At 52.1% G+C, this 26346-nt stretch overlaps 3 protein-coding genes across 3 annotated transcripts in view; 1 reads left to right on the forward strand and 2 right to left on the reverse strand.

Moving 5' to 3' along the window:
- Positions 1 to 12120, forward strand: part of PSKH1 (protein serine kinase H1) — a 30487-nt gene extending 18367 nt beyond the window's left edge. Inside the window, exon 4 of the mRNA XM_066327630.1 lies at positions 5922 to 12120. Within this exon, the coding sequence (XP_066183727.1) occupies positions 5922 to 6239 (318 nt within the window). The 3' untranslated portion in view covers positions 6240 to 12120. The remainder of the gene's footprint in view (positions 1 to 5921) is intronic.
- Positions 12121 to 13889: 1769 nt separating this feature from the next.
- On the reverse strand, positions 13890 to 16201 carry CTRL (chymotrypsin like). Its single transcript, XM_066327632.1, has 7 exons — positions 15972 to 16201; positions 15717 to 15820; positions 15490 to 15569; positions 15172 to 15253; positions 14896 to 15076; positions 14349 to 14482; positions 13890 to 14116 (listed from the first exon to the last, which is right to left on the reverse strand). The coding sequence occupies exons 1-7, from the start codon at positions 16021 to 16023 to the stop codon at positions 13955 to 13957; spliced, it is 795 nt and encodes a 264-aa protein (XP_066183729.1). The 5' UTR covers positions 16024 to 16201; the 3' UTR covers positions 13890 to 13954.
- Positions 16202 to 16907: 706 nt separating this feature from the next.
- Positions 16908 to 25950, reverse strand: EXOC3L1 (exocyst complex component 3 like 1). Its single transcript, XM_066327629.1, has 13 exons — positions 25420 to 25950; positions 24289 to 24449; positions 23105 to 23324; positions 22154 to 22814; positions 21846 to 21963; positions 21544 to 21669; positions 21326 to 21426; positions 20801 to 20911; positions 20557 to 20686; positions 19483 to 19605; positions 19027 to 19182; positions 18570 to 18694; positions 16908 to 18126 (listed from the first exon to the last, which is right to left on the reverse strand). Exons 1-13 carry the CDS (start codon positions 25460 to 25462, stop codon positions 17940 to 17942), a joined length of 2262 nt encoding a protein of 753 aa, XP_066183726.1. The 5' UTR covers positions 25463 to 25950; the 3' UTR covers positions 16908 to 17939.
- Positions 25951 to 26346: the final 396 nt, after the last annotated feature.

Genomic DNA, 26346 nt, shown 5'->3' on the forward strand with positions numbered 1-26346 from the left:
TGTAAAACTTCAAAGTAGACATCTGAATGTTTTCTGTAGGAGAACCATGCAGGAACCTGTGTGCTGCTGTAGGGCTCCGCAGTCTCTTTGGTGCTTTGATGCTTCTGCAGCACTCAGTCAGATTCATCCTAGGAATCAGTGGGACTGGAATACAGTATTTTTGGCCTAAGAGCAATCTTTTGCAGCTGTGATAACACACTTTGTGCTTCATGTTTTTGTAAAGACTGACTGGCAAGGCAGATCCAGCCTTTCCCTCACCTTCCTCATAAACATTGTCTTTCTTCTCCTGAAAACAACATGTAACTTGAGTAGGAATCAGGAAATTAGTGTGTATCCTTCCTTCAGTGGGTACCATTGAGACTAAAAGCAGAGCTTGAAGTCAGATGATTGTTCCTTCTTTTATTTGCACACAACTAACAAGAACATCCCTCTGCAGCTTTGTGCAGCTCTTCTCCCGACACTTTTTTTTTCCCTTCTAAATTGTGCTGGATCATGTTTTTAGTCGCTGTGCTAAATTCTAGACTTACAGACATTACATTTCAGAGGATGTTTAGTCCTCCCTCCAGCATGAGGCCAGTAGTCTCCACTGTTAAATGAGTCTGTATCCAGGGATTGTCTCACGAGAAACGAGGTTTTTAAAGCAGATGCTGCACCAGGTATCCCAGACAGAGGACATGATTGCAGCTGTTAGAAAAATTGGTCACATGTAGGAAGTCTCTGTTGTCTTTTAGCTATTGCTGCTGAGGTCCAGCTCAAAATATGGCTGTTCCACCTTTTCTTAAGGAATATGTGGGTGCTGGAGCCTTGGCAGAGATTGCCCAGAGAAACTGAGGCTGCCCCATTCCTGGAACTGTTTAGGCCAGTTTGGGTGTGGCTCGCAGCAACCTGGGCTAGTGAAAGGTGTCCCTGTGCATGGCAGGGGATTTGGACTAGATGAGCTTTAAGGTCCCAGTCAACCTAAACCATTCTGTGGTTCTCTGCACCAGAACTTTATCTTTCTGAACGAACACAGTCTAACAAAGGGAGCAGAAGTTGTACTCAGACTGCATCATATTTGCAATTACTCTCTAGAGAAACAGAAATGCAAGTATTGGTGACTTTTCTTCATTTTTGTGGCATTGTTGTGGTATTTTTGTGCAACAAAAGAGCAGGATTTATCATTACAGCACTGAGATTTAAAGGCAAGGCTGTCTGATAGAGTTTAGCTGATCCAATGTTTCATGGCCACTGGATGGGAGCATTTTCCATCCAAGCATTTCTCTGTCTCTGCTCAGGGAAGCAGATGGGCAGAATCTCCTCTGGATTGCTTCAGTCCTGTCATGTGAGCACACTTCATGTCCTGCACTCATGTCCAAACACACCAGTGTCAACCTTCCTCAGTTTCTACACAACCCTCTGCTGCTGCCTTGCAGTACTAATTTGGAGGGTTAATGGGATTTTGCAAAGTTAAAACTGCTGTTTTGTCAACTGATGCAAGTTTTCTGGAGAGTGGATGCATTTCTCCAGGGACTGGGGTTGCAAATTGCGTTGGTAGAAGGTAGCCTTACGTATCACTAAAGAAAAAGCTTCAGTGAAATGGGGAAGATACATGTGGTACAGCAAATCAAACCTCCAGCTGTGTAAACAGATCAATAAGCTGATTTGTGTTTGCTGACCAGAAGAAAAACCTAATTGCAAGTACTCCATATCCAACATTTGTGGCGAAACTAGAGTAATTGGAATAATGAAAAATCCAATGTGCTTTTGTTTGGAGTTTATTCTTCTTTAAGATTCATTAAACTTGATGGGCCTCTCAAGGTTTAGACTGGTTGTGTATCACAGTTTCTAGGCCCTCAGACTTCATAAATTTCTTCAAATTCTAAATCATCACATTTACCATCTTTTAATGAGACTTGAAAATATTGAAGTAATATTGTTCCTGGTGTTTAGAGGCTCATTTCATTCACCAGAATCTCATTTGACTGAAGTTTGAATACATGTGGACAGCAAACTAGCTCCTAGGTTGCCTCAAATTCCAGGTTTCTGCAATTACTTACATCTGGAAGAGAAAATAATGCTCTCTTGCATGTCCTGAAGATGTATTTCCAAGTACTGTGGTGCCAGTTCTCAAATACTTCTCATTTGAGCAGCTCTTGCATTTCTTTGGACTTGGGTAAAGAAGAGAGGATGGAGGTGCTGGCATGATTGTATTTCTTTGAGGTACCATATTCAGAAAGGTAAAAGGTTTTAGGGTAAGAGGGGGAGAAATATCCAGGAAAAACCATGAGATTGGAGTTGTTTGGATGTGTTTTCTCCATCTGAGGGGGACAAAAGCACTTTCAGGATGGGTATCTTAAGTCATTTCAATTGTCAGTAACAGAATTGAAGATGGTAGTGAAGAGTTCTTAAAAAGTTACTGCACAGAGAGCAAATTGTCACCTGCATTTCCCTTCACTCTGAGTTAAAGTCGGTGTATTTAATAGGTGTGTCATTAGCTGGATGTCCTATTAAGATTGTTTGGAAGTGGAAAATGAGTCCTCCGTGAAGGAAACAGAATGGGGAGGGCTGTGGCTTCTGGGAGGAGAAGAAAAGAAGGAATTAGGGGTTGATGGAGTGTAGCCAGATAATGATGAGTTTGTGATTTTAGCTGAATGAATGATTTTAGCTGAAAAGGAGTCATAAAAAAAAAAAAAAAAAAACTACAGAAAATGGGTTTTAAAAAGCTTTTCAAGGCAAGCTTAGAAGAGTGGAGGCAAAACCTATTTTTGCCTGGGTTTCATTTGAATCTGTCCATCAGTGTAAGGGAGAACCCCGAGGTCTGTAGCTGGAGATCTGAGTGTGAAGGGAAGGTGATGCATTGCCTTTTGACATATGGCACCACCTGGGATTAGCCGAGATTATGCCACTGAAGATTAAATCCTGCAAGTTGATTCCCCTTGCTGTTATTTAACAAATGAAGTACCATATCCAAAGTCTGTTGGGAATCTATAGGCTTGCAATGTGATTTACATTCCCCCCGTGGCAGGGCAGATTCAACTTTTTGGTTCTGTTGTTGTGAATACCATGAAGGCTGAGCATCTCAATGGTCCATCATTCTGCAAAACAGGCCAGTTTGTTCAGTTACAATTGAACCTTTATTGTGGTTTGCCTGATAAATTTGAAAGGATTTTTGCTATTTTATTTACCTTCTTTATAAACAAACACGTTCATGAGTCTGTGATCAAAATTTGTCCCTGTTCTATTCTAACAACCACTTGGGGTTTTTTCTTACCATTCATTGCCAAGATACATTTCATCAGCTAAGTAAAAATCATTTAAGGCAGGTTGTGACTAATTTGTCACAACTTGCCTTGATTTTATTTCTATATTATATTAAAATTATATTCTTTATAATGCAGTGAACAGGGGAAGAGGAAATGGCATCAAGTTGTGCCAGGGGAGGTTTAAATTGGATATTAGGAAAAAGTTCTTCACTGAAGATATTGTCCACTGAAGGTGCTGGAACGGGCTGTCCAGGGCAGTGGTGGAATTACCATTCCTAGAAGTGTTTCAAAAATGTTCCTGTGACACTTGGGGAAATCGTTTAGTGGTGAACATGGCAGTGCTGGGTTGGTGGTTGGACTTGATGATCTTCAAGGTGTTTTCCAGCCTTAATGATTCTATGACAGGAAGGCTTGAATGTTCAGAATTTTTGTTGTTGTTGGTGTTAATGGATTTAATTCTTGAAATGTAGAGTGGAGCAGATTTTGACTTTGTTTCAAGCACTGAAGTGGTATCTGATCTGCAGCAGATCAGGTGCTCCCTCCTTGAGCACCATTTCTATTCTGAATATATTCAGGACCATTTATAGGTTTTTATTCATGTAGCAGTATTTTCTTTATATCAAGAAGTTATTATCATTTTCAGTCTCTTCTCTTGCATAGTTACTGGCAGTGATCATGTATCCCACTTCAGCTGAGTAAGCCAGACTGTTTTAGTCCTTGTAAAATGAGACTGTGGCATGCTGATCCCCCTCACAGCCAGTTCCTCAGCTGAAGCTCAAGTTCACCTTCCCTGGCCAAGCACTGACAGGCCGTGGGCTGGGAGCAGTGCTGTAACTCTCACACCATCCTCCTTTTCATTAAAAAATCCTCCCGGGGGTCTGTTCTCTTGCTGGTGGCTTGAGTCTTTTGAAAAGAAAATTGCTTTCTGTAGCAGTGAATTACAAACCTCAAAAAAATCAGGACATACCTTTTTTAGACCTTTTGCACAAGAAAAGGGCATTATTTCTGGTTGTACAGTCAGTGAACTTTGAATTTTAAAATAGCTGGGTGCTTTTCTTCCTCACCCAATGAAGAGAAGAATGAGAGACACAGAATAGCAAGCTTTTGCTTTTTTAACTAGACATGGGTGGGTCCACTCAGTTACATGTATGTCACCATTATTATATGGAAATCTTCATTGCAGGAAATGGTTCAGGCTTTTTCTTAATGCAGCTTGGGATGTGATCTCCACAGACTTTACAAATTCACTATTGGTTGTTTCAGGAGCCACAAAATACCCAGTGATTGCAGAAACCTGCTCTTGCCTGGCTCCATTCACCACTTGGGGTTTTCTGGTGGCCATGCTGCCCTCTCTCTGCCCCCTTACAATGGATTTTATCTCATTTTTCTTCACAGTTTTGTCCACATCCATAGCCCAGCTTTCACCTCATGCTGAAGGAAATGCTCTCACTTCCCACCTTAGTGCAAAATGCAGTATTTCGTCAGAAATGAAACAATTCAACATTTGTGGCTGTAGGTGTTTGACTCATAAGTTGTTACGGTCATTCTTGGGTGTGCTGGGAGGATATTTATTACAGGACTAATTAATTATTTTGGGCTTGTTTCTTTAAAACTGGCATCTTGAAAAACAAATTCCTTCCTCTTTCCATGGTAAACATTATTAAAAATTTCTTACATCTAACATTTCTATATATTTAGAACACTTTATGGGGTTATTTCCAGCTGGGCTGAGCTGCTGTTCCAGGGTTAACCAGTAGCAACATCTAAATTTCCGTGTGGGAGTGAGACCAAGTTTCACAGAAGAAAATTCTGCCTAGTTTTGGTGCCAGGATCAGTGCAGAGGTCAGTGCTTCCTCCCTAGATGTGTGCCTTAAGGTGAAGTGTCAGAAGAACCCTGTGGGTCTGGTGTCAGAATCCATCCTCTGTGAGCAATAGGGCTTCTGTTCCTGCAGGAATGGCTTTGTTGGGTAGAGAGCACTTGGACAAGGGAGGGTCTTCAATGAGATACAGTTACTGTGCTTCTGGTAATAGTTGTAGGATTTTGGAAGGTGATGAGAGAAGATGAGGTAGGAAAGACCAGCAGCTGGAGCAGGACAGATCTGGGAGCCTGTGTGTGTCATGGTGCAGCAGCTGGAGCAAGCACAGGTGTGTGGATGGGTGTATGACTGAGTGTGTCACTGCTGGTGAACGTGGAGCTGGAAAAGGGGAAAAGGACCTGGAAACTGGGAGTGTCTGTATGTGTGTCTCTAAGGACAAAGACAAAACTCCAGGAGGATCTGGGGACCAGATGGACCGGGGAAGTCCCAGCCCCTGGTGGAGGGATGGTTGGATCTGAGGTTTGGCTGAGATCCTTGAGTGTGTGTGCACATGGGTGTGTAAGTGTCTGCAGGCTGGAGAGTCAGCTACTGAGTGCCTGAGCCCAGCTGCTGGAGGGATCTACTCTGCACCTTTGTACCTGCAGATATTTTCCACTACTTCAGCTTCTTCCCCTAAAGTGAAGTAGTTGTGTCTCATTCTCCTTAGGCAGATACTGCCAGTTACAGCTTGGAAGATTTGAGGATAAAAGAGAGAAGGGAAGCAGCAGAATGCCCCAAAGCACCTTGCAGACATGGGAGGAATTAATTAATCAGCAAAGCTGTGCCGGGATGTTTCATTCCAACCGCCTCTTTTGTGTTTCAGCCCTGGCCCAGCGTGTCCAACCTGGCCAAGGATTTCATCGACCGTCTGCTCACGGTGGACCCCAGCGACAGGATGACGGCCCTCCAGGCCCTGAAGCACCCGTGGGTGGTCAGCATGGCAGCCTCCTCCTCCATGAAGAACCTGCACCGTTCTATCTCACAAAACCTTCTCAAGAGGGCTTCCTCCCGCTGCCAGAGCACCAAGTCAGCGCAGTCCACCCGCTCCAGCCGCTCCACCAAATCCAACAAGTCGCGGCGCGTGCGGGAGCGGGAGCTGCGGGAGCTCAACCTGCGCTACCAGCAGCAGTACACGGGCTGAGCACCCACCTGCCGCCCTGCCAGAGGTGTCCTCTGCTCTGCAGGTGTGCACACATTCACTGAGGAGCAGCCAGCTTCCTCTCTCACTCCCTCCAGGCGTTCTCCCCACCCATGAGGAGGTGTCCCCCTCGCCCCGTGCGGAGGAGAGGGGACCTTGTGGTGGCTGTCACACTCTGCTGTGCCGCGGGGTCTCGCGCCAGAAACGGGGGAGTCCTTGTGGGCTCGGGGCACAGCTTGGAGCCTCAAGGAATGCACGAATTAAGGAGCCACATGGGGAGAAGAGCTCTTTCTGTAGCCCAAGAGCTTAGTTGTTCATAGTTATTTATTAATCCCAGAGCGTTTAGTTTCTCTCACTTGTGTATGGGAAAAAGAAGGAATCACTTGGTGTGTCTGTGCATGCACGTCCATGTGTGCACATACACGTGTGGGGGTGTATATGTATTTAAAAATTATGTATACACAGATTTTGAGCTGGTTTAGTCAGACTCCGTGGTGCCTTTGCAGCAAAGCTGGAATGAGTCATGTGCAGTTAGAAGTGGGATAGCTCTGACTCACTGGTGTGCTGCCCACCAGCTCCTCGCCAAAGAGATGCCAGACAGCAGTTTTCCACGAGGGCTGGGAAGCTGTGAGGTTTCCCCCAAGGGCTGCCATCCTCCTGATGATGTCAATGGCTCACTTGCTTGATGACATCAAGGATTTACCCCTGGAATTGTCCTTTCCCTGTTTGCAGCAACACCAGTGCCTGTCACACAGGGTTTGTCGTTCTTGTGGCTTGGTTGTGTCTCTGATGTGTTACACACCTTGCACCTTTCAGAAGAAGACTGAGGAGGTTGAGGGTTTTTTGTGCTAAGGGGAAGAAAGAGGGAAGAAGTTTTAGGGATATGCTTCCCACCTCAGAACTGGGATGGGTTATAACCACTGTAAGCACAGTGTTACCGACCATGTCACTGCACCAGAACTGTGGTGGTTCCAGGCTGCTCCCTGCCTGCAGATTTGACAGGGCTCCCCTGCTTTGTGTGCCTGTGCTGCCCCAGCATTGCCATCACTGCTTTGGGACAGTGGTGGTGGGAGCTGCTGGGGTGGCCACAAATGGCTCCATAGCATCAGGGTAGGGGCTTGAGCAGTGGAAGCCCAGTCTGGGAGTGTCAGCAGTGACAATACCCTGGAGACATTGTACAAATGCGCTAGAGCTGTGGGGGGTGACTTAAGTTCACCAGGAAAAAGCTGCCTTTCAAGTGTCCTTGTGCTGTGTAGGTGATGAGATGGCATCTTACAAAGGACCCTCAGGGGCTGCAGAGCTGAGCTTTTGTGCAAGCCTGCTGAGATATCTTCCCAGCTAGTTAGAGCAGCAAAGTGGGGCTGATGGCACAGGCACAGGTTGGATTTGGCTTCACAGGGTAGCTGAGATAAGATCAGCAGTGAAGGAAAATGCTGAGGTTTGAAACTTCTTACAAAGCCACACAATTTGTGCTGTTCACTTGGGAAGGGCTTGCTTGGCTCTGGGTTGGAGGTGCAGGCAGTGCAAGCTCAAGGATCTGGTGAGCTTGGCCTTTTTCTAGGATTGATGCCTCTGCCACTGTGTTTCAGTGTCAGCAGGGCTGAAGTGGTCAGTCACATCCCCAGGGAGCTCTCACAGTCACTCCTAGTCAGCAAACAGCAGAGCAGCTTTAGTGGGACAAAATTAGAGTTTTCTGTGCTAAGGCAAAAAAAAAGGGGGGATTTCTGGGGGTGTGCTTCCCACCCCAAAGGTGGGATGGGATGTAAATAAGTGTAACCAGACTGGTGTGCCCAAGCATGTGGTGGGGAATACAGCAGAAGAAACTTGAGGACAGCCACTGTGTGTAGCAGGAGGGAATTTGAAATCCTTTGCATGGTTTTGCATGTTATTTTGAAAACTTCAAATCCTTTGCAGACTGCCCTTTCTCTGAGCAACCTGTCCTACCATGTCACACACAGTCTTTCTTCCATCAGCATTACCAGATACTGCAGAATTCCCCAAAATGGATTTTTTTTTAACTCCATGGACTGCAAACAAAAATGTTTTCAGCATCTTTTACCTCTTCACTTTGTTTTTCTGTAGTTTGTTACCATAAACTAGGTGTGATTTTTGAGAAAACAGGCAGCTTGCCACATTTTGCTTCATAAACAGTTCAGTGTCCCTCATGGTACTGCAAATATCTCTCCAAAAGCAGGAGCCCCTCTAAGGCCAGTATCAACTGGACTGTGGGGTCCCTGCAGGTCAGGTGGTGGCAGGAGGCTCCCTTGGAGCACTTCTGGTTCTGAGCCATTACTTGAAGAGGCTTTGGTGTGTTTGGAGCATCACTCCAGGCACTGTGATTGCTTTTACCTCCTGGCTGCTCTCATGGCCCTCCCCAGATTATCCTGCATGTTTATCCATAAAACAGGGATTTTGCCTGTGTGAGGGGGTCAAACTGATGAACTGAGCCACGACCTCTAGAACTAAGACCCTTCCCCTTAACCACTAGACCATCAAAACGCACAGGCATCATGCAGTTGTTTGCCCATGCTGTTCCTTTATCCTTCTCTTATGGGATGAAGAATACACGAACTCTGGGCTAACCAGGCTTGTTTCTTCACCTTCACAAAGCAGAACAAGAATCTTCTCATCTGTGACTATTTTTGCTTCATTGATCTTTTCCACGACTGTTTTTTCACCAGGAAAAGTTCAGAGCGATGGTCTGCAGTTACTTTGGGCTGGAATATGTCTTGGGAAGTGGGAGGTTGCTGTGTAGGTTCCTGACAGTGTCAGGTTTTGGTGGTGATGCTCTGTGAAGTGACTAGGGGTGAATTGGCAGAAGGGAGGATCCATCATGGACATGAGAATACTGGATAGCTGCAACTGCCTCTCCGTGGTATCGAGGTGTCTGTGGTTCTTGGGCACTCCACTGCTTGGGAATTGCAGGAAGAGGACCAAGGCCATCCCATAAAGAGCTTTGGCTTTTCCAGAAAAAGAACTCTAAATTCCTTTCTCAAATACAACGTTTTCTTGTTTGCACAGAAAAGTCACTGTAAACTTGGGAAAATCTTTACAGGCTTTCCTTCCATCGTTCAGTTTTAACACTCTTGGCTCATTCCCCTTCTTTTTCTAAATCCAGTGTTCATAGGAACTTTGCAGCCAGATAATAACGTGAGCAGAGGGGAGATGAGCAGAGCTCTATCCAAGTGACCCTGGAGTCCTCAGTGATCTTTCACTCAGTCTGGAAAACTGATGGTCCAAATGCCACGTTAAAAGGTCCAGCTTAAGAACAATTCTTCACGCGCTTTTATTCTTGCAAATGGGAGACACGTTTTCAGTTGAGTGTGATGTGGAGGAGACAGGCAAAGTGCTGTAATTCTGAGCCGTAGTCCAGGTGCCTTTAATCTCTCCTCTAAGAAGTTCTTCACTGTGAATTACCTTGATCATCTGTCTTCATTCCACAGGAGCAGCTCAGTGCTCGGTTGGTCTTGAGTCTCAGGAGTTTACACTTTTCAGGAGTGCCTTTTTTGGGGATTTTAGAAACTAAAATCTCTCTGAAATGGTTTTTTCTGCTCTTCCATTTAATTTTTTAAATGTCCTTCTTTGACTCTTAATGGTGGTTCTTAATTTGGCTTGCAGAGTGTGTTTTGGAAACCTTCCTCTGGACCTGAATGGGCAGGGAGGACAGAGGTAACACCTGCCTGTTCCAGACCACCACCAAATGCAGTCTTGTATGGTCTGGGGTGAAAATCTGAGTGCTTCTGTTTTGCCTGCTTTGGTTCATGCAGAAGTGGAGTGGGAATGACACCTAGTGGCAAATTGTGGTGTGTCCTTGTCCAAGCACAGCCCTCTCCTCGCTGTGTCCCGTCTGTTTCTGGGTGAGATGCTCTTTGAAGAGTAAAGGGAATTAGGGTAGCTTGTCTTTTGGAACTTAGCAGTACTGTGTAAAAAAATCCCATCCTTTTTTTTGCCCTAGGAGGTTGGCTGCTCTCCTAGGGGAGAGAATTACAACTTCAAAGAATGTGGCCTGTTGGTTCCTTGATTTTTATTATTTTTGTTGAGGGTTATTGGAAAAGAATGTGAAAAAGTCTTCCAGAAATTGCGTTAGGGGGTCTAAAGGTTAGCATCCAGGTTTTTGAGTGTGAAGTGTATTTTGCTAAAACAGCAGTTACCAGTCCATGTTTGATTTACTTCTCACTCAGGCTTCTTAAAATCTTAACACATCAACCCAATGGGGGTAAAAATGGCCTTTCCTTCAATTCTGCAGAAGTCTGTGCTGTTTAACACTGCAGTTGTGATAGCATCCAGATGCTCCTGCTCTGTGTTGTTCTTGGAAGCACACAGCTGTACGTGAAGGAAGGCTTGAGAGCCTTGTGAGGAGCTTAAGCCCAGACAAGAGGGCTCAGACCTGCTGGCTTTGGTGATGACGTGGAAACCAGCTGCAATGCAGGGCCTGCTTCATGTGTTTGTTCTGGATGTGATAAACCCTCACACTCTTCTTTGGAATCTGGATGCTTTCCTCTTTTAGGCCAGATACTTTCTGTTCTGGTAATTTGCATTATTTGTGAGGCCTTGCTCCATTTCTCAGTCCTGTTTCCTACCGGGGTGTTTGGCTGCAGTACTGAGAGAATCACCTTTTATCTGATGCACAAACTGGAATAGGAATGATGGTTCACTTGGCTGCTGGGCAGCAGCTCTGAGTTTGGCTCTGCAGGAGCTCTGGCGAGTCCTGGGGCAAGGTAAAAGCTTCTGTATGGTGCCTTTAAGGACCTGCAGTGCAGGCTCAGCTCAGTCTTGTACCACATAGGGCAACTTCTGTGTGGCTGTTACAGGCTTTTTATCAGGTTGTGTGGGACCATATTATTTTAAGTAATTGTACTAAAGATTTGGGGGGTTTGAGGTGGGATAAATTAAAATCTCAATTGTTTGACCTTATTTAGTTTTCTAAATGATGCAAAGCAACACAGAGATTGGCTTCTTTGATACCAGTGTGAGCCCTAGAATTTGCAGGGAGAGTGGTTGTGTCCAAGCCTCTCACCCACTCAGCTTTCTCCTGGAAAGTAAGTGTCACAAAGTGCCTGTACCACTCAGTGCATGTACCCAGCCCCAAGTTGCCTTCACCACTCTTGGGAGGGTTTTGGTGCTTTTTTTGACCACTCAATCTCCTCTTTCACCCTGGATTAAGAGTGCAGCACTCCAAGGCAGGTGCCTGCATGTCAGCTGTGCCTTAATGTGCAGGAAACTTCCCAAAGAAATAAATGTGAACACCAGGGATGTGCAGTGGCAAGCAGCATCATGGAGCTCAGTGTCTGCCGAGGACAGCGGGAGCTCTGCCTGGTGACAATTGTCCCTTCTCCCACTGTCCCACCTGCCTGGTGACAATTGTCCCTTCTCCCACTGTCCCCCCTGCCTGGTGATACTGCAGATCCCTGCGTGTGACAGGCAAGCTCTGGCTGCTGTTGCAGAGGTCGTTGCACTGTTTGCTGAATGTGGAATCGATGGGTGGAGCAGATCCAGCGAGGTGTGTCACAGACCAGCAGCTCCTGCGTGGACGGCCAGATGCTGTGAGTTTTCCTGTTGCGTTTCACTACGGGAAGACACCTCCCGGGAGGCTCTTGGGATCGCAGATCTTCCAGCACTTGATGTTATTTTTGGTTGCCCAGTTTCCGGTGCTGGGTTGGAACAGTTTGGAAACGACTTTGGTCTCATCCAGTCGGTCTCCTCATGGGACTGTCTTGAGAAGTGTCCCATTCTGTGCCTTGCCTTTCCTGGCTTTACTCTAAGGACTGTCCTGTCAGATGAGGTCAGACCCATTGTAATTAGTCTGTAATGTTCAAGTTAGAGTGTACAGAATTATTTATTTGGTGTACTCGGTCTGCTAAAACATGTCCATGTATTCTGTGTACCCCATGGCTCTGCTGTTCTTACTTCTGCCTGGTGGATCACCCACGGGCTGGCTGCTGGAAGGCAACAATTTCTCGGCTGGGAATGATGGTCAGTAAGTACATGGATAACCAGGAGGTGCTCACCCCTCTGTTAGGTTCTTGTATCACAGCAGGAGGTACCAAAGTGCCCACCAAAGCATTTGCTGGTTTCTCTAACACAGCTGCCAGGCCAGCAGCTGCCCAAGGGAGACCTTGTGCAGGGCTGGGATGTCCATGGGGTGCCCTGGATGAGGCAGGCACTCAGCCTGCTGCTGGAAGGTGCGGTTGAGAGGCTGAACAGGCACTTTGGGACATTCTATTTATTTTTCTCTGGCTGCAAAGTGGTACGCTGGGCCAGAGGAATGCTCTAGTTTGTCCACAGCCACTCTTCACCTTTCCAGTTTCACTCTGAGCAGCTTTTAGGGACCAACAGGAAAACTCGTGTTATCAAGTGAACAGTTCACACTCCTCTTGAGCCACCTCCTCTCCAGGATTTTCCAGGGTCAGGGAATCCTGGTGGCAGAGCTGACCAGGAGCTCAGCACACAGACCATATGACCCATAGTGCTGCAGTTGGTCATTCCTATTTGAAGTTCCCTGTAGCCATCAGTTTTCTCTGCCTGCATGGTCCATCCCCAATTCTCTGTTGTTCACTTGCCTTTAAGGTCAGTTAGATGCTCCCTACAGAGCAGACCACTAGATAAAACTAACTCTTACCCAACCAAACTAAAATTTGTTAGTCCTAGGCTTCACTTGAGCAGATTTTTATTTATTTTGACTCAATCATATGGACCAGACTATTCGTGTTTGCCCTCCATTGATGTTCCAAACCCCTTCCCATCAGTGTGCCCCTGTGTAGTGTCACACACTCTGCTTAATAGTGATTATATTTTTGGGACTGAGATTCACACAGTAAAGGTGATGTATCACCTTGACATCACTGGTCAGGAAAACTAAACCCCACACCTCATGCTGGGACAGTCTGATCCTGCTTCTTTCCACAGTGCCTTATCACCAGCTCTATTTTGAGCTGCTGGGAACTGGATTGTAATTCATTGATCATGTGTCTTGCTACTCCCATGTCATACAAGACTTTTTTTTTTCCCCCACCAGCCATTGTCTCAAGAACCCATTTTAGTGAAAGCCTGTCACCTGGCCTTGAAATTTGTCTTCAGCTTCAAATTTTCCTTTGCAGTGGCCTTCAGTTTTGTGCTGTTACCTGGCAGATCTGCAGGTGTGAAGCATTGTGCTGTTCTCCAGCTGTTCCCTTCCCCAAGAGCTGGAGCTGCTCGTGGCTCCTTTTCCTTTCAGCTGTGTTCCCAGCTGCTACACAAGTCATGGCTTTAAACTGCAGGCAGGGATCCTTTAGGATCCTGTGCACTCACCAACACCCACCTTCCACAGCAAGCTGAGCAGTGCTTTCTAGTGCTGAGCTGCAGCTCCACAGTCCCTTCTCTGGTGGCACCTGGGTCAATAGGAGGACCATTCTCCCAAGCTTTAGCACTGCCTGGCTTGGTGCCAGGGTGTGTTTGAAAACCCCCTGAGCATCCCTTGAGCCACAGCCAGCCCTGCTCCCCCCAGCATGAGCATCCTGTCCTAGTTTGTCCCAGTTTTCCCCTGCATTCCAGCCGGGCACTAAGCTCCAGCTCTGGGAAGTGTTGGGGTTCAGGAGAGAAGCATGGGGTGCCCCAGGCTCCTCCATGTGTCTTCCACCCCACTCTGTATCATGAGAAGAAAGCAGGCAGAGGCAGTGCTTTGCACAAGCAAATACTCATATTTTATTAATCCCAGTGAAGGGATCACACTGACAGCACCTTTATCCCTGAGCAACAATGGCGTCGATCCAGTTACGGAACTGGCTGACACGAGTGTACATGGCCGGTGTGTTGATGTTGCAGTTGGAGGTTCCCCAGGAGACAATGCCAATCAAGGTCCAGCCATTCCCAGTCTGGTACACCAGAGGTCCACCAGAGTCACCCTGCAGAGAAGATTCCTGCTTAGTGCTACTGGCACATGCTCCAAACTGGCTCCTGCCACCCCAGCCACCTGCTCCCCTGGGCACAGCCAGGTGCTGTAGCTTAAATATGTGGCTCCATAAGTGCAAGACCCCATGTACCCTGCTCCTCCACCCTCCCTGTGATGCAATGGGAGCTCAGCAAGACCCCACATATCCTCCACCCACCCTGTGCAGCAGGGGCTTGTCTCCTTACCTGGCAGGAGGTGGCACCAGCCCCACCAGCACAGATCATGGCACTGGTGATGCGACTGCCCCAGTACTGCATGCACTGGTTCTGGGAGATGAGGGGCACAGTCACCTGCTGCAGGACTGCTGCCAAGGCTTGGGCTAGGGGAAAGAAGCACCATAAGATCACTTCAGTGTCTGTGAGTCTCCTGGAGAGCACAACGTGCCCTGGGCAAGCTTCCACTGGTGCATGGATGCTGCCATACAAAGTGCCTTCCTTCCCCTTACCAACAAACCCCTTCTTCCCCAGGATCACCCCGTGCAGGAAGCCCTGAGAAAGGGCAGGCTTGTGTCTGTGCATAGTTGTCCCTGGGTTACACACACACACACACAGCCCCTGAGCACACACCTACACCCATGTGCACACACAGGTCTGACAGGGTTACTTCACTGCCCAGCTCCCTCCTTCCCACATGTACAGGAGATGTCACCCCCACGGGCATCCCTGGACCCTCAGAGCCCTGAGGAAGAACAGCAGCTACACAGAGCCCTCCCTGAAGCTGCAGCTTACGTACAGTTGGGGTTGGTGCGTCCCCAGCCTGTGGTGACAGCCCAGGCGTTGTAGGGCAGAACCAGGTTGGCAGGGGCCAGGCAGATGGTGGACACACGGGATCCCAGCTGGGCGGGTGTGGACAGCCTCAGCAGGGTGATGTCGTTGTTCATGGTGTTGGGGTTCCAGCCAGGGTTGGTGATGGCCTGCAGGAACACCACAGCACTTCATGCCTGCCCTGTGGGAGCAGCTGCAGCGCGGAGCTGCAGCCCCGTCCCAGGACCGCATCCGCCTGGCTCACCTGAGACACGGTCTTCACTTGAATGGCCTCAGCATTGGAAGCAAGGCTGTATTCCCCAAGGACGACAACATGGTTGCGTGGGCTGCAAGAGGTAAGAGGGAGTCAGGGGTGTGTGTCCAGCCAGCACCCCAGGTGGCAGCAGCACTGGGGGCAGCCATGGGCATGAGGCACCCAGCCATGGGGAGAGCTGGGGAGGAAGCCCTGGGCTGCTCAGGCCTTTGGGGCTGACCCGAGTGCCAATCAGAGATGCCCAGCACGCTCCGAGCCCCTGGCCCTGCCAGTGGCACTGGTGTGGGCTGGCCAGGTATTGCTCCTTACTCAAAGTTGCAGTGGGCAGCTGTGACGACCCAGTACTGGCTGATCAAGGAGCCGCCGCAGAAGTGGGATCCTGTGCGGGTCTGGGGAGGGAAGAGGGAAGAGGAGCTGGGGCTGGGTGGGCTGAACACCCTCAAGCTGGGGACAGGCAGAGGTCCCCTTGGTGCCCAACCAAGGCACCCGGCTGGCCGTGCCAGTGCTTAGGGCAGTGCCCAGGGACAGTGCTGTACCTGCAGGGACACCTGCCAGGGCCATGAGCCAGGCACAGCGTTCTGCCCGTTGACAATCCTCTCGTTGTAGGCCACCGAGGGACTGATGGCGGGCACCCCGCAGCCTGCAGGAAAGGCACAGGGGCACGAGGGTGACCCAAAAGCTCAGGATTCCTACCTGGGGGCTGTCTGTGCTTGTGTGGGTGGCTCTGTGTCACCCTCCCTGGCATTCTGCTGCACCCCAAGGACCAACCCACACCCATGGGCAGCACTTACCTGAGACGGCACTGGCAAGGGCCAGGCAGGCAACTACCCACAGGAACGCCATCCTGAAAGGAGATAGGCTGAACCCCTCGGGACCACGAGTTTTATAGCAGCCAGGGAGCCACGTGTCTCACAGCTGGCCAGGTAAAGTCCCCCTGTGACCTTGTATCAGCTGTGGGCAGCTGTGACAGGCCTGGCATATACCATGCTACACACAAACAGGGACGTGGGAGGGTACTGTCAAGAGACACCTGGTGGGCTTGGGCTTTTGCTGTCATGGATTGTGTTAGTTCTGACTGCAGCCTGTGGAGCTGGAGCAGAAAAGCACCACCGGGCTGTGATGGAGGGCACGGGGGGCTGGTTCTGGGCACACAGCTGGGAGAGCAGTGGGGCTGGACATGCTGGGATAGGCACCAGTGCCTGGGGTTGGAGGTCATCCCATGCTCAGGCTTGTTTCAGATCTGTTGGGACTAGAGCTGTTTTTCCACATGGCCATGAAACCTGGCCTGGGCCAGAGGTGCTCCCAGCTGGATGTTCCCAGGGCTCATGGCCACCCTTTGAATCATGTCCGTGGTGCAGGTCAACAAGTCCCAGAGCCAGTGAGAGCAGGTGGAGAGGGCAGACACTTTCCCAGGCAGGTGGGAGCTATGGCCAGGTGGCCAAGCACACCATGAACCCCAGGGTGGAGAGTGGGTACCTCTCCAAGCTGAGGTTGAGCCCTTCACTGAGCGTGCCCCTAGCACTGCAGCCACCTGACCCAGGGCTGGGGAGCACTCGGCCCCCTCTGTCCTGGACAATGGGTATGTAGTGTCTGCATCATCCCCTCCCTGTGTCCTGGGTGATCTCGGGCTGGCACAGGGTGCAGGGAGCCAGGTTTGGAGTGATGCTGAACATGGGGATAGATCCCTGCCCCAACCCTCCAGGGAGCAGAGTCTGGACACTGGGGAGTGAGTGCAGAGCTTAGGCCTTTATTTCCAGCAGTGGTACCATGCAAGGATAGTGGGATATGGCCCATCCCAGGGTGGGAAGCATGGCAGAGTATGGAGGTCTCCCAGGGTGCTGCAGGGCCTGGGCACAAGGGTGTAGGCAGAGACACAGACTGCTCCTGTTCTTCATGTGGCACGTGGGAGGAGATGCCAAGGGCTGGGCAGCAGCAGAGGATGGGAGGGAGAGTCAGTGGTAGTGTTGCCCATCACAGAGGAACCTTGGAGCAGGACAGCTCCATGAAACCTTAGAGCTTCCAACTCCAGCCCTGCCTTGGATGTGAGCCAGAGCCAGGAGTCTGGCAGGTCAGCAGGAACTCAAAGCTGTCTCTTTGTGCCAGCAGGGACAGGGCTGATGGCACTCTCCAGGGTGGGGAGACCATCTTGTGCTCTTCTCCACCACATCTGTGAGCCACAATGAGCTGGCTCAGCTGCTCCCCACTGGCCATGCAGCCTGCTGGAGCAGCAGCACCCAACCCCAGGGCTGAGCCCAGGGGACCTCCCATGGCTGAAACCCTCCTGCCATCCTGGTCCCAGCAAGGCTGCAGTCTGCCTCAGTTGGAATGGTAACCGCCTCCATGGTGGGGACACACTGGCTCAGGGGGCTGTCTGGAGGGAAACCCAAACATCCCTGCAGCCTCATGGAGATGTGAATTTGCCCCAGCTACAGATTCCTGTGCATTCTGCAACTCTTCTTTCTCCTGCAGGCAATGGGCCTGAGCAGCCCTCAGTCACTGTCCCAGCAGGCCAGGAAAATAGCTACACGTTGGATCTCCCCCAGCCCAGGTATCGCAGGACTGGTGCTTGCAAGGGACAGTCTTCTCATGTGGTAAGACCAGAGGAGGATGGCCTTTATCCAGACTGTCCCCAACACAGGACAAGGTGCTGTGTGTAGGGGACGCCACATGTCACCTCCATTCTCACCACGCACAGCTGCAGAAGAACTGCCCCACATGGCCCCTAGCTGGGACCAGCGGGGCAGCAGTGCCAGGCAGGGTCAGGCACACTTGCCCTTGCGCAGGCAGAAGGGCAGCTCCGGCACAGGGATGAGGATGGTGCTGAAGATGGGCCGATAGCCCTCGGGCAGGACCTGGGGGTGCTGAGCCATCATTTCCAGCACCACGTGCCGCACTTCCTTGGAGACATCACCGCGGATATCCAGCAGGGTGGAGATGTGCTCATCGCTGGGCAGAGAGGCAGGGGTGAGCCCGGGCACTGCTCGTGTCCTGCAGACCACCCCTAATCCACAGAAGCCAAGCCAAGGCCAAGAGAAAAGTGGTACTTTGCACCAGACAAAGTAGCATTTTCTTGAGAACAACTCCCCCAAACCTTCTGAATTTAGTTTTGACATTTCCAATTTGTTGTTTTGTCACTTTTCACAGTTTGTTTTGCCACCAAATACTGATGTGCAAATGCCACCACAGAACTGCTGTTTTCTTTACACCTTTGCCCTTGGGACTTTTCAAGAACCCCTCAAATCTGGAGCATTGGAAAAGGAAACCTCAGGGAGAAGGGCGTAAAGGCTCAGGTTTCTGCCTACTCTGCAGTGTCACCTCACAGGGTGCAGCCCAAGACTGGCTCTTCTGGACAAGCTCACACATATCCCCTCCTGCAGGGAGTACCTTACCTGACATCGGGGTACTTGGTGACAAAGCCCAGCACCTCCAGGCTGAGTAGTGCTGGGTCTTTGAGGCAGATCAGCTCCCGCAGGGCAAAAACAGCCTCCAGGCTCTGCCGGCTCCTTTCCAGGCCCTGCGGGGGAAAGCAGCCAGGTGTGAGACCCAGAGGAGGTCACTGCAGTGGCTGGGGAGACAGCTGTGTCCTCAGCGCCCTCGTGGGGACCTGAGCCCCTGCAGCTGGTGTCTTCCTATTCAGCATGTCCCACCCATCAGGCACTGCTGGGGCAGGGTGATTGTCCCCGGAGTGCCCTAATCCAGCCAGTTCCTCCCATACTGGCCTCACAACCACCCAAGTGTAACCCCATTTGCTCGTGGGCTGTGGGCTGGAGGGGAGCAGGAGGGTGAGGTGATGCTCCCTTTCCGTGGTGCAGCCCTGGCTCCCCGCCGCGCCCAGGCCCCTCTCACCAGGCCACAGAAGAGCTCCCGGAGCTGCGTGGCGTCCTGCAGCAGGCGGTGGCACAGCTGGCCCCGCTCCTCCCGGCTCTTGCACACCATCTTCCTCTGCAGGAGCGCCCGCAGGTACTGGTTGGCCACCAGGAGCTCGCTCTCCGCCAGCAGGAGCTGGGCAGGGGACACTTGTTAGCGCTGGTATTGCCTGGGTGTCCAGACCCCAGCTTCTCAGGGAAAGGCAGAGGCAAAAAGGGCTGATACAACGCCAAGCCATGGGAGCAATCTCCGGGAAAGCCCCCTGACCGAAGGGACAGGACAAACAGCTGGATTTGGGGGAAGCCCTGAACATCTCCGTGTGGCGGTGCTCTCTGGACTGGAGGACACGGACTCCCCAGCACTCCTGCACGCCAGCACGGCCCCCGCTGCCCAGCCTCCCTGCGCCACACACAAGCAGCCGTTCGAAGGAGGTACCGTGAACAAGGGTTTCCTGACGCGGGAGAAATCCTTTGCATACTTGTCAATCACTTCACACATGCTGCCGACCAGCTGGGACCCGGACAGCCACTTGCGGGAAGGCAGCTGCAGGCAGAGGGGCTGAAGGGAGCAGAGGAGCGATGTCTGTGCCCTGCATCATCGCAGAGCTGCCAGCTCAGGGCAGCACAACACCCACAGCTGCTGCCTGGCACCACGGCCACTTTGCCTTGCAAAGTTCCCAAGCCCCTGCTGCCAGTCAAAGCTCAGTGTGAAAACAGCAGAGTGGTTAAGGTCAGGAAATTATGGAAACACTGGGGCTGTCCCTCCCTGACACCCTGAGAGCCTCATTTGGGGGCTTTATCTGGGTCATGATGCGCACCTGAGGTGTGGGCATCGAGCTGTTCCTCACACACTTGCTTTTGGCCTGTCCTGCTGTGATTTTATTTTTAATTTCCACTCCTCCTCATTTCTCTTGTATAGACACAACACGTTTTTTGATTTCCTACTCCCACCCTGCTGTCCTTGCCTGTCTTCCTGCTTGCAGGCACACACTCCTCCTGTCTCTGCTGGGGCCACTGCTGCCTGCAAGCTCTTCACCCTTTGGCTCTTCCTTTGTTTTCACGGCATTCAAGCCCTAAATAGTAACGTTGTTAATTATCCCAGGTTTTTGGTCTGGACTCCAGGAAAGCTAAATTTGACTACAGTAGCAGGAAACAACTGGGGCAGTTGCACATGGATTCGTATCCTCCACACAGACTGCAGCTCTCCAGCTGGTTTTCTGCCATGGAACAGCCAGAAGAAGGAGCTCAGGAGGGCTATAGCTCCTGGTCTCTGTCAGTTAGTGATTTGGGGGCCATGAGCCATCTGCCCCAGCGATATAGGGTGGTGCTGTTGGCAACAGACATTGGATGGTTTATCAAGGTCTGGGGGACAGGCTGGCAGAGATGTCTGCAGGGTGATAGCAGGGTACAGAGTACATGGCAAGGACTCTGGGCAGGAATAAACTCAGGCCTGGGGTGTTGTGGTAGGGATGTTCTTGCTGGGTTCAGCTCAGGTGCTGGACCAACATACCTGCAGGTCCAGGAGCAGTTCTTCCAGCAGCAGATGGGTGGCTTTCTTCTGCATCCTGTCTAGAGCAGCCTGGAGGGATGCAGGGACTTCTTTGCAGGCAGCGTCAGGGTGCAGGGAGGAGACAGAATTGCTAGGAGAGAGAAGAGAGGGTACAGGTAGCCTGGGAAGCATAGTGGGAACACTGGCCCCAGGGAGGATGGGTTGAGTGTTGCTACAAGAGCTACCAGGTGCTGGTGCAGGTTACCTGAGAGCCAGGTTGTTGTTGAGCACGGCCAGCAGGTGGGAGATGTAGTACTTGGGAACGGCCCGGTCCTGCTGGTGCTCCTTCCCACACTGCACCAGGGCTTCCCGCAGGCTGCAACACAGCGAGGCAGCTGTGACAGGCAGGCAGAGCCCCAGGTGTCCCACCACAGGGACCTGGCCCTGGGATGCTCCCGGGGACACACGGACCTCCCACAACTCTCCCAGCTCACTTGGCTCCTTTCAGATCCTGCCACCAGGTTGGAGTGGCCGGTAGTTGGGCAGTGTGGGACCCATTCTGGATCCCCTTGGGAGGGCTCAGCAGACAAGCATTTGAGGCAGCAGACCCTGAGAGCTGATGTCCCCGAAGGCTGAGACAGCAGCCCCATGGGTAGCCAGGCTGCTGAGCCTTCTGTGACCAGGATGAGCATTGGGTGCCCCACAGAAGATCTACACCACCAGCCTGTGATGCTTGGCCATGGCCCCAGGGTCTGTGAGGGTGGACAGGGGTGTGAGTGGCTCCACTGACCGGCCCAGGAATGCCTCAAGCTCCTCCAAGGCCATGTTGTAGATCTTCTGCTGCAGAGAGTCGGTGATCAAGGAAGCCACCTGGATATTCTCATTCAGCATCTGCAGCAGAAGAGGAAAGTGGAGGTGATTCAGGGAGAGCTTGCAGGCCACAGACTCCTTTTTGGAAGGTCTCAGAATGGACAGGCCCCATCTGTACCCATGTTCTTGGGGTCCCACCTGCATGACAATGGCAGGCAAGGCTGACTGGAAGAAGCCCTGATGGTCTGTCTCAGGTTCCTCTTCCCTGAACCATTCCTTGAACTCCACCTCCAAAGTCTTCTGCATCCACTCGACCACACTAGCCTGCAGGATGGACACCCACCACAGGCAGCCCAAGAGGCCAAGTACAGACTCCCTTGAGACCCAGCATAGCACAGCAGCAAGTCCTGGGCCTCATCCCAGACTCATGGTCTGCAGCAGCTGTCAGAGCAGATGCTTGGCTCAGCGGGAGTCATTGGGTCCCTGTCCCACTCACTCACCTTGACTTTCATCACATATCTCTTCTCTGTTTGATCCACAAGCTCAGAGGACATCAAGGGATCCAGAGCAGAAACATCCACTTCTGGGAGGAGGTCAGGGTGACCCATCATCTCAGGGCTGAAGGACAGAGGGACAGAGGTGGGGCAGGGCTGGGAAGGCCTGTTTTCCAGAAGTCCCTACCTGTCCCTCTGCCCTCCTGGTCATCATCCCCTGGCAATCAGAGACTGTCTCCCAACCCATCGAGCTGGTGAAGAACCCAGCTCTCCACAATGTCCCTCGCTTGGTTGGTGCCAGGGTTGGTGCTGACCTGTGGTACACATGGAGCGCCCACTCAAGCAGGAGGAAGAGTCCCTGTTTGTCCAGGTCCTCCCGCAGGATCTCCTGGAGGTGGCTGGTGAGAGCCTGGTGGTAGGTGGCTGTGCAGACGCTGAGGATGTTGTAGTGAGCTGGGACGCACTGGACCATCAGGTCCTTCACCACACACAGCTCAGACACGATGTCCTTCTGCAGCGCTGCCAGGTGCTTGGCCAGCCCTGGCCCCTCAGCATCCATGCGGGGAGCATGGAAACGGGCTCCTGTGATGGTGTCCTGGAGGACCTGGTGGAACTTCTGCCTCCAGCCCTTTGGGCGGCCAGGGGGCAGGAAGCTGGCCTCCAAGAGCAGAGTATCATCTATTTTCTCCTCCCGCTCAATGATCCTCACAGCAGTGACAAAGAGAACGGGGTCCTCACGCACCAGCCGCAGGCTGCTGCCCACAATGTCCCACAGCTGCTTGGCCAGGCTCTCGTTGAGGTCCTGCAGGCCACTGAAGTAGGACAGCACAGTTTCCTGGGCACTGGAGAGCCCACGGAGGTGCAGCTGGGAGAGGATGTCATCCCGCAGTTGCTCCACCATCATGAGCTCCACGTGGGCCTCCAAGAGATGCTGCCCATGGAGCAGCTGCAGGATATGGGAAAAAACCTCGTGGACTGTGGGAGAGGGAGGAGAGATGCCAGCACTGAGTGTGGAGATGAACAGGTTTGCACCAGGAACATAGATGCAGGTTATCAAGGAGATGCTGAGGGGAAGGATCTGGGGCTCTGGGAAGGCCACTGGATCAGGCCCTGGGGAAGCAGGGATCTTTCCATTCACCCGACTGGCAAAGCCTGAGTGACCTGCTCAGGCTTTGCCACCAGCCCTGCACAGAGCCTGTGGTTGGACTGAGGTCTCCCTCAGGGCTTTCCAGCCCAAATTGACCAGGATTGGGCCAGTGCCTTACCCGAGAAGATCTGGGGCAGCACCTGAACCACTGAAGCCAGCTGCACATGCTCCTCCATCAGCTTCCTCATCTGCTGGAGGCCTTGGAAGTGGTCTGCGCTGTCGAGCAGGGCCCAGCGTGCAGCCCCCAGGTCCTGGCACACACTCTGCACTTCCTGGGCTGCCGACTGCAGCTGCTCCAGCCCCGCACTTACCCCCTCCAGGTAGGACTGGACAGTTGACTGGGGAGCAGAAAAGGATGGAGGGGCAGTGGAGCACTTCCAGAAGCAGGGAGGACTCCATACCGTTTGCCCAAGACCTGCATGAGCTGTGTTGCATGCATTCTCCCAGCCCCACAAGGTCCAGGGTAAACAGAAATCAGATGTCTCTTTCAGTTTTAAAAGATTACTTTGTTTCTGCAAAAGAGCAGCGGGTCACAGGGCCACCCATGTGCCCCTAAGGCATGAAGGACCCCAGTAGCCATTTAAACACTCTTCACAAGTGAAGTACCATCGTTTCCAGCCCTGCAGTGGCATTGGCACATCTCCATGCCCTATCCACTCATTTAACTCTCTGCTCCTGGTGCCAAGAATCACCAGAAGCAAGCTACTTTCACTGAAGCCTCCCAGACAATTCATCCAGAGTCAGGAGAGGAGAAAACATCTCTAAAATTATCAGGAGAAAGTTATGGTGCTCAGACTGATTCAGTCCTGAGGTTAATAATTCCTTGGGTCATGCAAAGGGGGAAGTGGGTGAGGAGGGAGATGTGCAGGGGGATTGGGACAGCCCTTACAAATGTGTAGAGATTAATTTTCCCTGTGGAAAACCACAGGCAGGGGCAGGTTGGAGCTCTCTGCCTCCTCCCAGCAGTGGGGCAGGGCAGTCTTTAGGGCTGGGACGGAGCAGTGATGGGGTGTACTGAGTCCTGCACATGGAATGTGCTGGATCCCCTTGGTGTTTTATTTTGAAGGATAGTCAGAAGAGTCCTTTTAACATTTCAGAAACTGCCTGGGGGTAAGGCAGAGGGTGAAGGGGGTCTTCTCCCCCCTATAATTGCATTTCACCCACCAAGTGCCAGCCAAAGGAAAAGATTTAGTCAAAAGAGGACATACAGAGGATTCACCTCGGAGGAGGGGACCCTGGCTGCGATCCCTGCCTGAGGAGGGGGTGTGGCTGCAAGTGTCCCTGGGATGGGCAAACACACACCTTCAGCCGGGACTGGATGGAGCTGTTCCTCTGCGTCTCTCGTCGCCGGTAATGCCCGAGCCCCTCCAGTTTCTCGGGGCGGTAAAACACCCCTGAAGCCCATTTCAGAGCGGCTCCTCTCGCCAGCTTCTCAGCCTTCTCTGCTTCCGGCCACTCCTCGTCTGGGGATGAAGCCAGGGGTCAGTGAGCACAACCAAGTGGGGCAGGAAGTGCCCCAGAGGCCAGAGGCAGGAAGCTCGCTGCCACTGGACTTCCAAGCACACATCGGCGTAGGAAGCTGGGGAGCATGGCACCAAGAGGGTCCCCCAGGATGTCACCACCATGGCTCGGGGTTGTCAGAGTGGCTGTGGCAGCAAGAAGGCTGCCCTGGGGAGCTGTGACTACCAGCTCAGATTGTCCCCAGGCAGAGTACACATCCTGGCTGCTCCCCCAAACACAGTGCTGGGCTGTCTGAGGGGGTCTGATGCCATGTGGGAAGCTGTCAGCAGGGTTGAGACTCCAGCAGTGAGTCAGCGAGCGGGATGGGGAGATGGCAGCTCTCACAGGAAGGAGAGCCAGGCTAAGGTCACGATTGGAGACTCCTTGTCTCCCACAAAGCACCCACGCAGCTGTGTCCCCCTTGACACAGGGTCCGAAGCCATGCCAAAGAGCTCCTGGCCACAGTGGAGCGCTGAGAACCAGCACAGTTATCACACACCATTCCGAGTCCCCAGTGCCTGGTTTCATCATTCCCACACCCCATCCCAACCCCAGCCACTCCCTGCATTCCAACCCCAGCCACTCCCTGCAGCCCCGCGGGGGGCTGTCACCCAGTGCCAAGCCAGGCTCCTGCTCTGCTGGGGAGTCACTGGCAGCCTTGGGGGCCGGGGTATTAGGGAGGAGGACAGCAGCTTTGAAGATAAGATGTGCGGTGAGCAGTACTGCCCCGGCGCAGGTATCACCATCAGGAAGCACAGCCAGGCTGCCACCCCGCAAGGACACAAGGCACCAGCCGCGGCACAGGGAAAAGGTCCAGGAGGGTGGAGGGGGTGGTAAGGCAAAGGGGAGGGGAATCCCCAAAATGCGCTGCAAGCAGCAGCCTCCCTTCCCTGCCCATTTCGCCGGCTCCCTGGAGCGCATCATCCCCGTTACCTCTGGGGCTGGCGGCGCGCTCGTCCTCCGCAGACATGCCCATGGTGTCCAGGCGGTGCGGAGCTGCGGGGCCGGGGCAGGGCTGCGGAGGAAGCCGGCTGCCGTTTGTTTCCTCAGCCGGAGCAGCCGCGCTCCTCAGGGCCTCATTGTGTTCCCGCAGCCGCGCTCAGGACGTCAGGAACGGGGGGCGGAGGGGAGGGGGGACACGGGAAGGCACCGCGACAGCCGGAGGTCTGGGGAGTAGAAATCACGGAATCAAAGGATCATTTAGGTTGGAAAAGACCTCTAAGATCATCGAGCACCAACCGTTAGCTGCCAAGCCCGTCACTAAACCATGTTCTTAAGTGACACATCCACACGCCTTTTTAACATATCCAGGGATGGCGACTTCACCACTGCCCCGGGCAACATATTCCAGTGGCTGACCATCCTCTTAATGAAGAAATTTCCCCTAATATTCAATCTAACCATCTCCTGACTCAACTTGAGGCCATTTCCTCTCATCCTGGAGATCACACCCTGTCTACCCTCATCGTCCCCCGCTGTTCCCCGGACACTCAGCCCTTTGCGCGCCCGCAGCGCTGTCCCCTCGGCACCCACCCTGGCTCGGGGAGGACAGCGGGGTGTCACACCCCAGCCCGTCCTCAGTGCGAGCCCACTGGGGCTCGAGGCTGGATCCACCATAAAGATCCAGAGGTGCGCTGTGCCAGGTTGACCCGAAGGCGACAACGTAGGGATGGACCCTCCATGGCTGCGGATGGACCTTGAGACGTGTCCCTGCAAGAAACTGCCTTCCCCGGGCACAGGCTGGAGGATTCCCCCGGTACTAGGTGTGCTGGAGCAGCAAACTGCCCCTGTCACCCGGGCGGTGGGAGCTGGGTACATGGCTGAGGTTTGGCTTCGCTACCACAGGGCGGGAGTTTGACT

The sequence above is a fragment of the Sylvia atricapilla genome, chromosome 12, assembly GCF_009819655.1.
Source record: "Sylvia atricapilla isolate bSylAtr1 chromosome 12, bSylAtr1.pri, whole genome shotgun sequence".
NCBI classification, from domain to species: domain Eukaryota; kingdom Metazoa; phylum Chordata; class Aves; order Passeriformes; family Sylviidae; genus Sylvia; species Sylvia atricapilla.

Bases quoted from the DNA above. Each gene is read 5' to 3' on its own strand.
- CTRL (XM_066327632.1), bottom strand. From the start codon at position 16,023: ATGGCGTTCCTGTGGGTAGTTGCCTGCCTGGCCCTTGCCAGTGCCGTC. The intron at 15,254-15,489 runs GTAAGGAGCAAT...TACCTCTTGCAG, and splicing joins GCTGCCCACTGCAACTTTGA to CCCACGCAACCATGTTGTCG. The intron at 14,483-14,895 runs GTACGTAAGCTG...TCTTTCCCCTAG, and splicing joins GGGACGCACCAACCCCAACT to CCCAAGCCTTGGCAGCAGTC.
- EXOC3L1 (XM_066327629.1), bottom strand. From the start codon at position 25,462: ATGGGCATGTCTGCGGAGGACGAGCGCGCCGCCAGCCCCAGAG. The intron at 20,687-20,800 runs GTAACCTGCACC...TCTCTCTCCTAG, and splicing joins AACAACAACCTGGCTCTCAG to CAATTCTGTCTCCTCCCTGC. The intron at 19,606-20,556 runs GTATGTTGGTCC...TGCTCCCTTCAG, and splicing joins AACTGCTCCTGGACCTGCAG to CCCCTCTGCCTGCAGCTGCC.